Source organism: Salminus brasiliensis, chromosome 1, assembly GCF_030463535.1.
Source record: "Salminus brasiliensis chromosome 1, fSalBra1.hap2, whole genome shotgun sequence".
NCBI classification, from domain to species: domain Eukaryota; kingdom Metazoa; phylum Chordata; class Actinopteri; order Characiformes; family Bryconidae; genus Salminus; species Salminus brasiliensis.
This window is the reverse complement of record NC_132878.1, coordinates 22,471,026-22,486,500: the sequence shown is the minus strand read 5'-3', so window position 1 is coordinate 22,486,500 and position 15,475 is coordinate 22,471,026. Positions and strand designations below refer to the sequence as shown.

The window sequence follows — 15,475 nt, the reverse complement described above, 5'->3', positions numbered from 1 at the left end:
GTCTATTACATAATATCCTCAGGGGTGTGGGTGTTACAGCTAAAACAAAATGAATAAGCTAGTGCACTCAACCAAGGGATACACAGATACACAAGAATACAGAGCCTAGCACCCAAACTCACCAGTGCTGTAAAACTGACTGGCCAGATGATATTCTAATAGGTGAATAATGAAGTATCCCACTTCTGGAGCTAGCAGGCTAGCATACAGCAGATGGTGAACCACACAGGGAATTAATATGCCCTCTCTGGGCTTCCCAGCCTGGACCCATTACCTGCAAAATGGCTCGCAATGCAGAGCTGTTTTATTCAATAATCTCCATATGATAGACCACATGGTGCTGTAGTTGGGAAATGGGGACCAATGCAAAGATAATAGCCAATATCAGTAAAATCAATAAAAATCTATTCTTCATGCAAGATACACTAATATCATCCAATTGGTTTCACAAGGTTATCAGTTCTTGCTTACCCGAAATGAATTCTTTGAAACACACTTAATTCACCAAAATACATTATGATGGCTAGAGCAGCAGATCATGATGATCGATTTTAACCAAGAGTTCCACTGGGCAACAATGATCTTCTAGCTCATTTTCTCAAACTGTGGAGTGTGAAGGAAGGGTGGAGGGTGATGACAGAGATGGGAAAGTTATTATTTTAACTATTTGATTAAATTTGGTGATTTATTATTGGTTTATTTTAAGCAGTTGTGATCAAATAGGTCAGTTAAACCACCTTTCCAAAACACTTAATTTCTAGAAGACCTGTTTTTATATGTATACACGGTAGGGAGCTTGTCCAGGTGCTCATAATTTGTCAAATTTTGATTTCTTTACAAAATATTTGGCCACTGGAATTTTTACTTCTGATCTTTGTGTTAGTGTTTCTATTAGTGATCTCTGCACTGTGTGAGCAAGACGAGCCCATGAATTACGCCACTGCATTTCCAGTATTCTCTATAAGCCAAAGTCTCAATTTAAATAACAACGTTCTTCTCAAACGAGCCAATGTAGCATTTTAATTTATTCTCAACTAAAATATTTGTTTCTCATTTACTTAAAATACAATAAAAATTCAATCAGATTAAAAGCTAAGAGGCAACTGCATCTGCCACAATTACACACCCCTAATAGTTGGTTTATTGTTTGTTTTAGTTGTGGGGGGGCTAAAGTTCTCAAAAATACTGAAGGGACCCTCATGGGAACAAAGTTTGAACACATCTGCTCTATGTAACTTGGAAGTCAGGAAAACAGATTCTACCACCCATCTGTTCCTGTTTTTATCTAGATTTCACCTGCAGCATGACTGTTCTAAACCATGAGCCATACTCAGCGCTGCAGCTGCTGCTGCACAAGAGAAAAATCTGAACCAGTTGCACTTCACAGGAAAAAATGAAGGACCTATATTATTTAAGCTTTGACAGGGGATGCCCCATTTATTGTAAAAAATGTATTCAACGATGCTGGATAGTGAAGAGAAAAGGTTTCTAGAAAGCCTGCCCAAGTCTGCTTAACCAAACCTATAATGATGAAAGTAGTTTCCTCATGTTTAACTTTATATCAAAGACATTTAATGTTTAATTTCTTCAATAAATACAGCTCCGCAATAAATTAAAAGACCACCCTACGTTATCAGTTACTCTGGTTTTACTATTTACAGGCAATATGTTTAGGGAAATTAACATCTGCGTTGTATTTCATAAGCCATGGACAACTTTTCTCCTAAATTCCAAATATAAATATTCCTATTTAGAGCATAAATGCTCAAACACAACTGCTCAAATAATGCAAAGAAATTACTATAACAATTAGAATGCAAAAAAGTTATTATTCAAATTTGAACATCACAGTACTATTATTTGAACACTGAGAACATTCAAAAATCAGTATGGTGAAATAACCTTGACTGCCAATCACAGCTTTCTATGTCTTGGCAGGCTATCCACTAGTCTTTGACGTTGCTGTTGGGTGACTTTATGCCATTCATAGACTGCAAATTCAGGTAACTCAGCTTTGTTTAATAAAATGTCTGGAATAAAATGGCTGCCATATATGTAGAGATGAATTACAGAGAATTTAAGAAAAAAAATGAAGTGGTCTCTTAATTTTGTCCAGAGCTGTGTATGTGAAAACTATAGTGTTTATGTGTCACTTTTTTTAGTTGTTAGGTTTAATAGGGAGGATCTGATCATGGCACTGTATCTAAGGAAACATGCTTTCGAATAACATGGAAATGTCCAATACCCTGTTGTACTGAAGTAATTTGGCCTCGTACTCCGCTTTAGTCAGCAACGTTGCTTTTCATTTTCACAATTATTCCTTCAACTCCAGATTAAATTCAGAAAATAAAAAGGTTTTACTCACCATCGACAGTGGTATAATGGCCTGAATGTCCTTCTGAACCACTGTCAGTTCTGTTACCACCTTGTCTGAATCTGGGGGTGGGTTTTGGCCACGGTAATCGATGTTCCAGTTGATTCTCCTGGTCACCGACTGGCTGGTGAAGTTCTCCATCTCAAAGTCCAGCTGCATGATTTCGATGTTGGCAGCTACATCTCTAGAAGGGAAAGAAAGCAATAACATGAATGTAGGGATGCGATCAATTATAGAAGCCTTTAGTGAGAAAATATGCTGAAGCTAGCCACCAAATTTAGCTATTAGGCTCATTTAGAAGATTCTAATTAGGGTCAGGTATGTATTTGATCATTAAATGGTTTAATGGGCTGGCCACCAGCACAGACAGATGTTCTGTCATGTATTAGGCATTATATATGGAAACAATCAGCGAATGAACCAATTAAGAGAACTGAGCTCAGCCCATCTGTTGTTTTCGAATAGATGAGGAAGGGTAGAAATTAAGCTTTGGATATGAAACTGGGGACCAGAACAAGGCTTTAGCATATTAAATGTAATAAATGGGAACGCTCAAAAGTTTTTTTTATTTTCAGAATGTCTAACACAACTCAATAAATTCTCAATGTATATTCTGAAATGTTTCAGCAGATTACAATTAACCCCACAACTACACCCTAGCTTCCAAAGTAAAGTTCTATTAAAGCTTAATTAGTTTTACCAGAGGAGGATGTATAAAGTCATTTGTAATAGATTCGACAGGGTGCTCCATATTCATATTCATTACTCTGTTCTGCACCGCCATCACCAGTTCTTCTACCTACGGCCTGTAACCCTGCCGTCTGCTTTAAGATCTCTCCTCCATGTATTTCTTGGTCTTCTACATCTTTCTTCCCTTGGGGGTTTTATGTCAAAGCCTGCCTGGCTATAATGGAAGCAGGCATTCTCAATGTATGTCCAAGCCACCTTAATCTCCTCTTCATAATCTCTTGGTCTTTGGGATATTGTGTTTGTTGCCACAAGTCAAGGTTATCAATGTTTTTTTTCTCAGAAAAAAAAATGTGTATGGCAATGTCAGTGTTTACCATTACTGTGCAGCCCTGCTGACAGGGGAGCCATTCTGGCAAAGGCTGAGCGCGCATATTGTGTAACTAATAGCCTAATTAGTAAGCAATCATGGATTTAGGTTGCTGAGGTATTAGGAATCATTTTGTACTAAAAGTTGACTGTGGCACTGACATGCTTGTCCAACAAACGGCTTAAAACTGAGCTGAGCTCAAATAGTTCAAAACACATTTTAAAAAAATACATAAAAAATTAAGTGTAAAAACACCACAGGTGGCCATGCAGCTGTATGGACCCGACTTGTTTCTTCTTGAAGGCCTTGGCTGCAAAACTCCATAATGGATAGTGACAGGCTAAATGAGCTCTGTCTGGGCGCCGCACGCTCATTCATCGAGCATTATTTGCTTTATCCGAGCTGTGCCTGCTGCGCACGTTAAGGCCGCTGATACCAGATGACAACTACAGGGGGGTGCAGCAGGCCAGAACTGATTCCCCTCATACTGGGGCAGGGACGCACATGGGGAAGCATTTGGAGCTGGGGTATTAGTTTATGAACAGGTTGACAGAAGGATTGTGGCAGCGGAAGCAATGTTGTAGATTCCACAAGTGGGTTAGAAACAATAGCTTTCATCAATAATAGTGTCAATCAATGCTAGAGCTGCCATAACTTACAGCTGTCAGATTTATTATACTCAATATAATATGCAGGTGCAGTCCTCTACTTTCAACAATGCCACTAGGCAAGACTATTCTTTGCTTTGTATAGCTCTATGTAAAGACTACAATAACGGGTAAGACAGTACAAGTATGTAATAGAACAGAATAGGGTTCACATTTCAAATGCACTGGGAGGAGGCCTCCACATATAGGAATGCTAATGATCTCAGCCAAAGCCAGAACATTCAGCACAGAGTTTAATCATTTAATATTCTGCTCAGTGAGCGGTGAGATCCGACCATTTAGAAACATCAGTTTTACAGAAGACTAATACTCAGGGGTTTCCCAAGTTTGTAATATGAATATGTATCCATATATATGTTCACAGCCTATGCGCTAAGAGTAAGCATTTCTGTTTTAGATGTTCAGACTAAGCGTTAATGTCTATGCCATATTATAAAAGTTGCATAAATGCATAGTTTACATATTTATTTCTCTTCCCTCTGTATACTGCAAATGTGTAGGGCTCAGTGATCATTGATTCTTACCAAGTAACCAAGTACCATTCCTTACAGATGGCAAATACAGGTCAGGCATACAGTACCAGGTGCAACTGCCTACGTTCACTTGTAAAGTCATATTTTTTACACCTATGGTCACAAAGCAGCTTTACAAAAATCCAGAAATAAGACAACAAAACAGTGTAATGCTCGTCAACACAGACGTCTATTAGCTTATGCAACAGAACTGGCATTTTAGCATTCTCCTTTAAATGTGTTGAGCTATCCAGAGATGCTGCGTTAGCGGCAGTCTGAAAACACAAGGTTGCACTTCCAATATCTTAGAGGAAGAGAGCTCCAGCCCTCAAAGTCCCAGAGATGTTAGCACCACGTGATGGGGAGACTGTGATGTGATGGGATGTGATGTGATTGGAACTGGAGCTGGGAAAAATGAAGGAAAACGAAGCTCTCAAACACTCTGTAGGACGAAACTAGAATATTTCTTAGCAATAGAATATTGAAAAAGGTGCATCCAAGATGATGAACAGACCTGCAGGTAATTAAAAAATTAAAGAGAAAACATATCATTAACTTAACTTCCAATAACTGTGTATTATGCATAACGAGTACCTGTTTTGTCATTAAAATGTTAAATAATAAATCTAGGCATACCTTTTGGTGACTCATTAGTTGAACTGTTAAAGTTACTATATATTAATATATATATATGCCACTGCTTAATATAATATGCCACTGCTGTCTGCAGACTTCACCGGTCTGCTTGCTAGATCAGTGCAGCCAGTCAAAACGGCGGCCTCTTACAGGTGTGTTTGCCAAGTCCAAACTTTGATTACTTTCCCTTTTGTTTGGACGGAAAATATTTCAAGGGAAGAGTCTTAAATGGGAATCAATCTCCATCAAACGCGCCGGGTTCTCCCTGGTGACCCTTCACTGGACACTGCATTTACAAAGTTAATATTGCCCTAATTAGCCACCCGTCGCTAAGGATCGATATTGCAGCAAAACACACACACACACACACACACACACACACACACACACACACACACGAGCAAGGCCAAGGAAGAGTCTTGTCAACAATCAGTCATTAAGCATTGCCTATTCCAGAGGCAAGCTTTAAAACGTTGAGCAGTTAGACTCATTTTATGGATGATTAACCTACAAGCTTGTGAAAAAGTATGCAAAAAAATATCCAAGGCAACCACAAAAAAAAATGGTCAGCTACTAGCTAAAATGGCACTTTTAATTAAATGAGTGCAAACTGAAGCACACAATCTCATTTTGATAAATGACAGTAAACATGAATCTTTGCAGGTTAGAGGTGGTCAAACCCAGCGGATGAGTGGAGGAGCAAATCCTGGCTCCTTGAACGCAAATCTTTACTCCATCAGTGATGTTATTATAACAAGATTGTATTCAGAATCACTTCTGCTTGTTTCTACTGGTCAGCATATCACAAACATCTTTATGAAAATCATGTAAAGAGCTTTTGAAATGTTTAAAAAATGAGGTTGATATGACCGCAATGAAAAAGAGACAAACTCTTAAAGAGCATAATACATGAGATCTGTTTTGACAGCGCTGTGAGTAGGCCTTCAAAGGAAATGCAATCCTGCCGTGTAAAGATCTGTGAAAACATTCAGCATCACTTTCATGTTGATTCATTTGTCATTCTGCTCAGCAAGGCTTAAGCTTTAGCCATTTAGGAGCAGCAGGTGGGGTAATGGGGACAATGGGGATGCTTCAAACCTTTTGTCTCAGCCTGAGCGGTTGTTTGCACAACTTGCGATATGCAATACTTACATCTGACTATAACAGACAGCTGTAGGGCAGAAATCTACTACTTACTTACACAACACTAACCAATAGAAAGAGTTCTGGCATATCTCCCTCAATATCAGGGTGAGCTGGAACGATAGGAAGCAGGATGTAACAGTAATATAACCCCTGTTCCCCCAAAGCAATCTTTATGCTCATTTATTTAGGTACATCTGTCAAGTACATTTATTTTATTTTAATCTGATTGTATTACAAATGAACCATGGTTTCAACTTTTCCCAGTCTGACCTGTTGAATGGTTCAACTAGGTGAATATGTACACGTTTAAAACATGCGGTGAAAATCACTTGAAGCAAGGCAGGTGATACCTCGTTCCACATCATTGTCTACTGTCTGATTGCTCATCTGATTGTGCAGTAAAATCGACCTGATTTTGCTCAGACCCGTTGTTCAGAAGCGAAACGCTGCATAAACTGCACTTTGGTAAGTACATCCCAAGAGCTATGAGACAACCACTTCTGTAATATAATGAGGCACAGTCTGCCTGTCTCTGCAGTTCCATTAAAAAATCTCAGGTAGAGGCTGGGTTTGATTAAGAACAAGACAAGGCCATCTCATGCACACAAATCTCCAAACCCCTCTGATGCAATGGGTATAAATATGGACAGTAAAAAAATAAGGGGAAAAAAAGAAAAAAAAAAGAAAAGAAAAAAGAAAAGAAAAGAGAAGAGTATTACATCTGACAAGATTGACATGCTTTTGCAATTAACGACTGGTGTAAAAGGCACAGATGCATCATGATGCCTGAATCATGGCACATGAACATCAACTGTGTAGAATTAGAAATGTTCAAATTCATTATAACCCATTTAAATAGTATTTCACAAAGTACAAAGTAAACTTTTATAGAAATAAAAGTTTCTAAATGGTTCTTGATATAGTATAAAACCCTGCCATTACCTTATTTAGAGACACGAATAGTTCATAGTTCTTTAGAAAACAAAGAGTCATTCTTCTGTGGTAGGCTTGCACAAACCTGAAGGTCTACCACCCTGAAGAGTTGTACTCTAAGCAAGTACTTTCACAGCCGAAGATTTTTCGAAACCGACATTTAGAACCCCTGATTTTCGTAATCTTGCCCATGTTCATTTTTTCCCCATTTTGTTAATACTACTTTTTAAAGTCTGTTTTCTCCACTGTGTTCAAATACTGTGCCCTTAAGAACATACAATCGCATGTGTAGTCACGTGGCTCCACCGTGTCCACTCTGTAAAATGGAAGCAACATGAGGGAGAACACAAACACTGAGCCAACTGAGCAACTCAAGCAGCTTATATAATCACTCATTATTTGCAATTGAGGTCAGCACTACTCACTATCGGCCAGCACTACTCACTGACTGCCAGCACTACTCCCCATACCCTAATACTAACTATTTTTCGATTTCCTTCAACGCAGACGCTGCCAGGTGTTTTTCCCCATATATACTAGGATACTCTGCAATAAAAGCTTCACAAATAAGCTACACTTACAGTAAGCTCCAAGTCACAGTGTGGTTTTTGGAGCATAATGCACCAATGCCTTATTAATGGCAGTCCCTTTTTGGCAGAAATATACCCCTGCTTTTAAGGGCAAATTTATAAAGCAGCCAGGCCTAACCCATTATCTTAAACATATACTGCATGCTGCACAGGAAAAAGGGAAAAAAGCAGAGCTATATCACTGTTAAATGTGCCATCACAAAAGGGTCCCCTATTAATGGTATTGCACTTAGCAGGATGAGGCAGGCTCAGAATAGCTTGAGGACCTCGTCATCTTTATTGCGCTTTAACAGCTTGCAGTCGGATGCCGCTAAATCGAATGAAGAAAGCGAAAATTCTCCATCTATGTGCCAACATTTTACCTGACTCGAAAATGAGAGAAGGGCCTCTTATCAAAATGCAGAACTTGGAAAGCTTTACTGGGGATAAGAAAAGATCATGAAAAAGTGCATGAAATGAAAAAAAGCTATTAGAATTCCACATTAAACTGTGTGTGGACAGTATACCATCAGTCAGACTAATTGCTTTTGCTTTTTATTGATTTGAGATATTGTTCGCTGCTAAGGGAATTAATGAATGGTCTTACATTGTGATTTTACATTGTGATATTACCTTTTCTGCAAATACCACCTCAGAGCCTTCACCGTTCAAACAACTTAAAAGTCTGAATCCAAAGTTATATAGGTTTAACGGGTTGCATATTAAAGTGTCTAACATCATATATCCAAAAGTGCTTTTAATTATTAGATTTACTTACTTAAAGGAATCACAGTACATGCACATCACTAAAATGGTCATTGAAAACCACTGCCAATAGAATCTCCAATCATCTGGAGAAGTACAAGATCACCAGGCAGTGTCAAGTGTCAGCTAGAGGTGTGTAATTGAATAGCTCTGAAACGTGGAGCAGTGAGATTAGGTCCTTTGGCATGATCAAGCACTATTACACTTTTTGGATAGGTCGAAGAGATAAAGCTCAAATGAACCTCTTCTGGATGAGCTGATTTAACAAGGCTTAATCAAACCACTTTGAGCGGAGTTAGATTTAAACTTAGAAACTCAATTGTAAACCCCCTTTTGTATGAGTTGCTTAATGGAACCTGTTTGGAATAAGTTGGAGTGCTAAAGTTCCATTAAACATTTATGAATACGACGAAGTGAGAAAACACCTTCTGGACTCATTGGAGAGATGAATCACACCTGAAGCCCACTGGGACGAGATGGAATTATAAAGCTTAATGGATGCCATTTGGGATGAGTTGTAGTGATCAAGCTCGGTTGATTCCCTTTGGGATGAGCTGGAATGATGAAGCTATGCTGAACCCCTTTGGGATGAGCTGGAGTGGTGACGCTCCATTCAACACCTTCTGGAATAATTGGAGAGATGTATTTGAGGGGAGTTGGAATTTTGAAGTTTAATGGAACCCCTTTGGGATGAGATGGAGTGATGAAGCTCTGCTGAACATCTAGTGATAAGTTAGATTGACAAAGCTCCACTGAACACCTTCTGGATTATTTGGAGAGATAAACCACTAGTGAACCTCCTTGGGATGAAATGGCAAGCAGGCTGGCTTTTTTATGTAAAACAAACCTACAAGCAGATAACTAACACACCAGAAATGTGCACATACTCCTATGATTGACACTTACAAAAGTAAAAACCTGGGTACCTTGTTTGGTCAGAAATGGTCTGTGGAGGGGCCAATTGAGGCCAGGACTGTAACATGGCCATAAAAAAACAGTATATACAACTCTCATTATGGCCCTACAAGGCATACATTTTTACATATTTATTATAACACTGCTAACTCTCCAGTGTTAATTGAGATTAATTGACAAATGAAACTTCATCCAATTTGGAACCATTTCCTCTTTTAGAGTACAATCAGCATTAGGTGGAAAATGTTTTTCCATGAATTATTAATTCCAAGTACTGTCCCCCTTTGGCATCAATCAAACTGAGACACTGATGATCCCAAGCATGTACAAAATTAATTCCACATGTCATGTTTATTTGATGTCTAAGTAATTACACGGGTAAATGAGATGCTGTATCTAACTACCTTTCGCCTGGAGGGATAGTGGATCTCGGTGTATTGAATATCGTTAGTAGCTTGGCATTATCTGAGCGGGTGTGTGATTAACTACTTTTAGCCACCAGATTAAATATTATCCTGCTATCGGGGGAAAAAAGGATCTCAATCTAGCACAGATATTAAGCCTTTACAGCAATCGTTTTCTCACATCTTCTCATGTGGCTAATATGACCCGTAGTTACTGGAAAATGCGATGACTGATATGACTGTGCATTTCCATTATTGGGCTTTGATGTAAAATGGTTCTATATAAACGCCCTCAAGGTGGTCCTGCCCCTTCGTTCCCCTTTTTAAACCACTATAGCATGTTTGACCTTGTGCATTGAGGCCTCGTCATCGCTTTATTAAGATGGAGTCATATTTAGCACCTGATGGTAATGCCCTTATATACTACATGCGCTGGATATATAGCGTCTTCTAAAAGCTTGAGGCAGTTCGGTGTGGTTTATGGTATAACTGTGGGAGAATTTCTCCTTTCTAGATGTCTGAGCTGGGACATTTGTCCCATCACTATTGCACTGGTTCATTTCATTCATTTGGTGACATATGCATACAGGCATACAGTCATATTAAACATTCTTGTGCTTTTTAACATTCTTTTTTAACACTCAAACACATGGAAATCACAGTAAACAAACCTTTTGGCCAGTCCAGGTATTTGATGTGTTTATCTCAAGCACACCTCATGTATCTAATAAAGCCCTTGATTTGCAGTTGTATTCTATTCAGGGGGTTTGAATAATTCTGAGACTGCAGCAGTCATTAAAAGTGATGTGTGTTGAATTTGGAGAAAGCACTTGTTATATTAGTTGTGCTGAGCTGTATAAATGATGCTTATTTGTACATGTATTGCTAATAAACTGAATTTACAATGAGGACTGATTTAATTCAATAGTGACGGTAAACATTACATGTTTGATATTGTTAAAGTAAGCTTGATTGCTAATCAATCCTAATCAAAATGGCAACAGAATTAACCTTTTAGTGTATATATTTATATATTTTTTGCTTGATCAGAAAGAAAGTGGGCAGGGGAAAATAGTGGCATTACCCCGGTTAAAGGAAGGACAGAGCAACATGTGCCAGGAGGTGCAATGTGTCAAAAAGTGTGAGAAACATGCTTCTAGAGCCATGTATATATAAAAATACAATAATAAATAAATAAAGGCATTGCCTACCCCGAGCGAATACTGACAAGAAGGTTTGATATCTTACCCAGGGACCCCTTTGATCTTGCTGACTTCCACTGTGGCGATAGAATGCTTGGCCCCAGACTGCACCTCCCATTCTACTTTCCACTGGTTGCTCTTCGACTTGGTACTGAGCAGATTTACCCCCTTCTTCGCTTTCACCCTGTAAGAGAGAGAGTGTATTAGTCAAGTCTAAACATATAGGGTGAATCATATGCCTCCAGGAGAAGTGAGTAGAGACAAACAGAAAGCCTTCAGTCATGACCCACTTCACATTCTACGATGGCACAAACTGTGAAGGATAAAGACAGCTGACATATTGTCTTCACTGCGAGGCAGAACAGTCCCCTAACCCTGTCAGACCTTCATCAAGGCTTGTCTGCTTCTGCATTCGTTTTGCTGTTTAGCATGATCGTATTAGTTTGACAGTAACACGCTTTTTCACCTTTCGCTCCCTCTCTTAATTTGGATTCTCAGTTCGCTCCCTCTCTCTATTTGGATTCTGGATTTTGCACTTTCATCTTGTTGGGATGCTTTTTTCTCTCCCTATTCCAACTCATTTATGCTCCACCTCCCTGTTTTCAAATCTTCCTTCTGCTTCTTCTCCCTGGTTTAACGCTTCCTTTGACCCTTCTCAAACGTTCCCATGCTTCCCCTCCTTTTCCTATTTTGACTCTTTCTCTCACTCTGCCTCCCTGTTGCGACTCTTCCTTTTCTCAGCTGTGTTCTCACTCTTCCTTTTGCTCAGCTCCCTGTTCTCACTCTGCCTCCCTGTTGCGACTCTTCCTTTCACTTAGCTGCCTGTTCTCACTCTGCCTCCCTGTTGCGACTCTTCCTTTCACTCAGCCTCCCTGTTGCGACTCTTCCTTTCACTCAGCTGCCTGTTCTCACTCTGCCTCCCTGTTGCGACACTTCCTTTCACTCAGCTCCATGTTCTCACTCTTCCTTTCGCTCAGCTCCCTGTTCTCACTCTTCCTTTTGCTCAGCTCCCTGTTGCGACTCTTCCTTTCGCTCAGCTCCCTGTTCTCACTCTGCCTCCCTGTTGCGACTGTTCCTTTCGCTCAGCTCCCTGTTCTTACTCTTCCTTTCGCTCAGCTCCCTGTTCTCACTCTTCCTTTTGCTCAGCTCCCTGTTGCGACTCTTCCTTTCGCTCAGCTCCCTGTTCTCACTCTGCCTCCCTGTTGCGACTGTTCCTTTCGCTCAGCTCCCTGTTCTTACTCTTCCTTTCGCTCAGCTCCCTGTTCTCACTCTTCCTTTTGCTCAGCTCCCTGTTCTCACTCTTCCGTTCGCTCAGCTCCCTGTTGCGACTCTTCCCTTCGCTCAGCTCCCTGTTCTCACTCTGCTTCCCTGTTGTGACTGTTCCTTTCACTCAGCTCCATGTTCTCACTCTTTCTTTCGCTCAGCTCCCTGTTCTCACTCTTCCTTTCGCTCAGCTCCCTGTTCTCACTCTGCCTCCCTGTTCTGAGTCATCCTCTCGCTCTGCCTTCCTGCTCCGACTCTTCCTCTCGCTCTGCCTCCCTGCTCCGACTCTTCCTCTCGCTCTGCCTCCCTGCTCCGACTCTTCCTCTCGCTCTGCCTCCCTGCTCCGACTCGTCCTCTCGCTCTGTCTCCCTGCTCCGACTCGTCCTCTCGCTCTGCCTCCCTGCTCAGACTCGTCCTCACGCTCTGCCTCCCTGTTCTGACTCGTCCTCTCGCTCTGCCTCCCTGCTCCGACTCGTCCTCTAGCTCTGCCTGAATGTTCAGATTATTCCTTTACACTCCTCAGTCCTGTTTTCACTCTGTATTTGCTCTTCACTGGTTCTTATTCTTCTTTCATTCCTTCTCCATATTGCTTTTCATTCCTTCACACTTTTCAGATTCTCCTTTCACTCCTTCTAATTGTTTGGATTATCTTTTCACTTCCCAGTTCCAGTTTTCTTTTTTTTTCTTCCTTTGTTCTGATTCTTTTCCCACCCCTCGTATCTGCTAATGTGTTCATGTATTCATGCATATGAAATGATTAATTTAAGACAAAAAAGAAACTACGTGCCAACTGTGTGATTTCGCTTTTGCATCATGACATCCCGCTAGCAATACATCACTTTGAAAAAATTAGAGACTATTAACTTCACAGTGCCCCTTTCTTGAAAATGGAAAACAATATTTCTGGTGCATTAAATTCAATTGGACCACATGATAACAGTTGCTATATCAACTAATTCCTTTCACTTAATGGTCTAATGTGAATTTTTGGTAGGCTACAAGCCGTAAAGAAAGCATTAGCATTGCTCTGACTGCTTAGTGGCAGACTTGCTGTTAAGCATAACAGCAGGTACAGTTGTTTGTACATCTATGCTGTTAAATACTTGCATATGTCAGTGCTCACCTACTGTTAGCTCTAGTATCGGGAACAGTTGCTGTACAGCCTGTAGCGCTGTGTAGTTTTGCGCTACAATCCAGGGTAAAATGGCAAGAATATGTATTGACTTTTTTCCTCTTTGATTATAGCAGAAGACAGCAACACTCATATACACTAGGATATTCCTGCAATGCTATTTGCCATATTCTGTTATAGCATAACAATTCAGAACATCTTTCTGAACTCAACAAACCAACACATGATAATACCACATCGCTCTCGCAGACTGACTACCATGACATCGGTTCAAGGTGAATAATTTCTCAAACCAAAAGAACTAGTTAAACATAGAGAGATTAGAAAAATAAAGGGTCCTAAACTACAAATGGCTCAGACTTAGGGTTGTAGAAAACAATCTTTAATCAGTTGTATAAGACATCATGCAGAGGATCTATCTTCTCCTGAAAAAGTATTCCATACCTACACATTTTATTCACAACATGTCTTCTTAAAGGACCAATCACACGCATGCTAATGTTAAAGATTAAATTAAAGTAAGTGGTGATAAGTGATGATATTTGAATAATGTTTATCAGGGATTCTTCATATAATGCACTACTACCATTACTGACATATACTATATATCAATATTCATTAATAGCATCATTATTTGCCAACTATTCTTTTAAATAACCAATATTATTTCTTTTATAATATTTATTTTGTCTGATAAATTCTCTACATATTCGTTTTAAGGCTGCAGTAACAGAAACAGCTCTCTCTGTGTATTTCTGTGTATGATATGATATAATGATCTCATGTCTTTGGAAGCATCTGATAGGTTTATTGGCCACATCTGAGGTAATTAGAGACACACCTGTGGATGTATTTTAAGGCACACTTGAAACACACTGCTTTTTTGTGTAACATCATGGGAAAGTCGAAAGAAATCAAGATATCGGGAAAAGAAATGGGGACTTGCACAAGTCTGGCTCATCCTTGGGTGCAATTTCCAGATGCCTAAAGGTGCCTCGTTCATCTGCACAAACAATTAAACATGCTTTGGTCTGAAATGTGCCCAAGAACAAAAGCTAAAGAGCTTGTGAAAATGGCTGAAGCTGGTAAGAGTGAGTCATTATACACAGTGAAACGAGTACTGTATCGACATGGGCTGAAAGACCACTCTGCCAGGAAGAAGTCATGACTCCAAAAGAAACAAAAAAAGCCAGATTAATGTCTGCAAATGCACACAGGGACAAAGAGCCTAATTTTAGGTGAGGCCTTTGTCCTGTGGTCTGACTAAACTAACATTGAACTGTTTGGCCGTAATGACCATTGTTACATTTGGAGGAAAGAGGGGGAAGCTTGCAAGCCTGAGAACACCATCCCAACTGTGAAACACATTATAAACATTATGTGAAAATACTGAAGCAACACCTCAAGACATCAGCCAGGAAGTTGGGCGTAAATGGGTCTTCCAAATGGACAATGACCCGAAACATACTGCCAAACTGGTTACAAAGTGGCTTAAGGAGAACAAAGTCAATGTTTTGGAGTGACCATCACATCAAGCCCTGATCTCAATCCTATTGAAAATGTATGGGCAAAGCTGAAAAGGCCTGTGCGAGCAAGGCGGCCTACAAACATGGCTCAGTTACACTGGGCCAAAATTTCTGCCAACTATTGTGAGAAGCTTGTGGAAGGATGTCCAAACCATTTGACTCAAGACATACAGTTTAAAGGCAATGGTACCAAATACTAATGAAATGTATTTCTAATAACTTTTGACTTTGAAGAAAGTTATAAAAACTGCCTTGAAAATTCCCTCTCTCATTATTCTGCCATTTAGCAAATAGAAATAATTCTGGGAATTCTAATTGACCTAAAACAGGAAAGATTTATTCTAAATTCATGTCAGACAGTGAGAAAAAAAAT

At 39.8% G+C, this 15,475-nt stretch overlaps 1 protein-coding gene across 3 annotated transcripts in view; it reads right to left on the bottom strand.

Moving 5' to 3' along the window:
* The window catches only part of tmem132e (transmembrane protein 132E), a 284,394-nt gene that overhangs the window by 37,233 nt on the left and 231,686 nt on the right, over nucleotides 1–15,475 (bottom strand). For all 3 annotated transcript variants that reach the window (XM_072674541.1, XM_072674532.1, XM_072674549.1), the window contains exons 3-4: nucleotides 11,228–11,365; nucleotides 2,366–2,558 (exon numbers count right to left, since the gene is read on the bottom strand). In XM_072674541.1, the coding sequence (XP_072530642.1) occupies nucleotides 2,366–2,558; nucleotides 11,228–11,365 (331 nt within the window). The remainder of the gene's footprint in view (nucleotides 1–2,365; nucleotides 2,559–11,227; nucleotides 11,366–15,475) is intronic.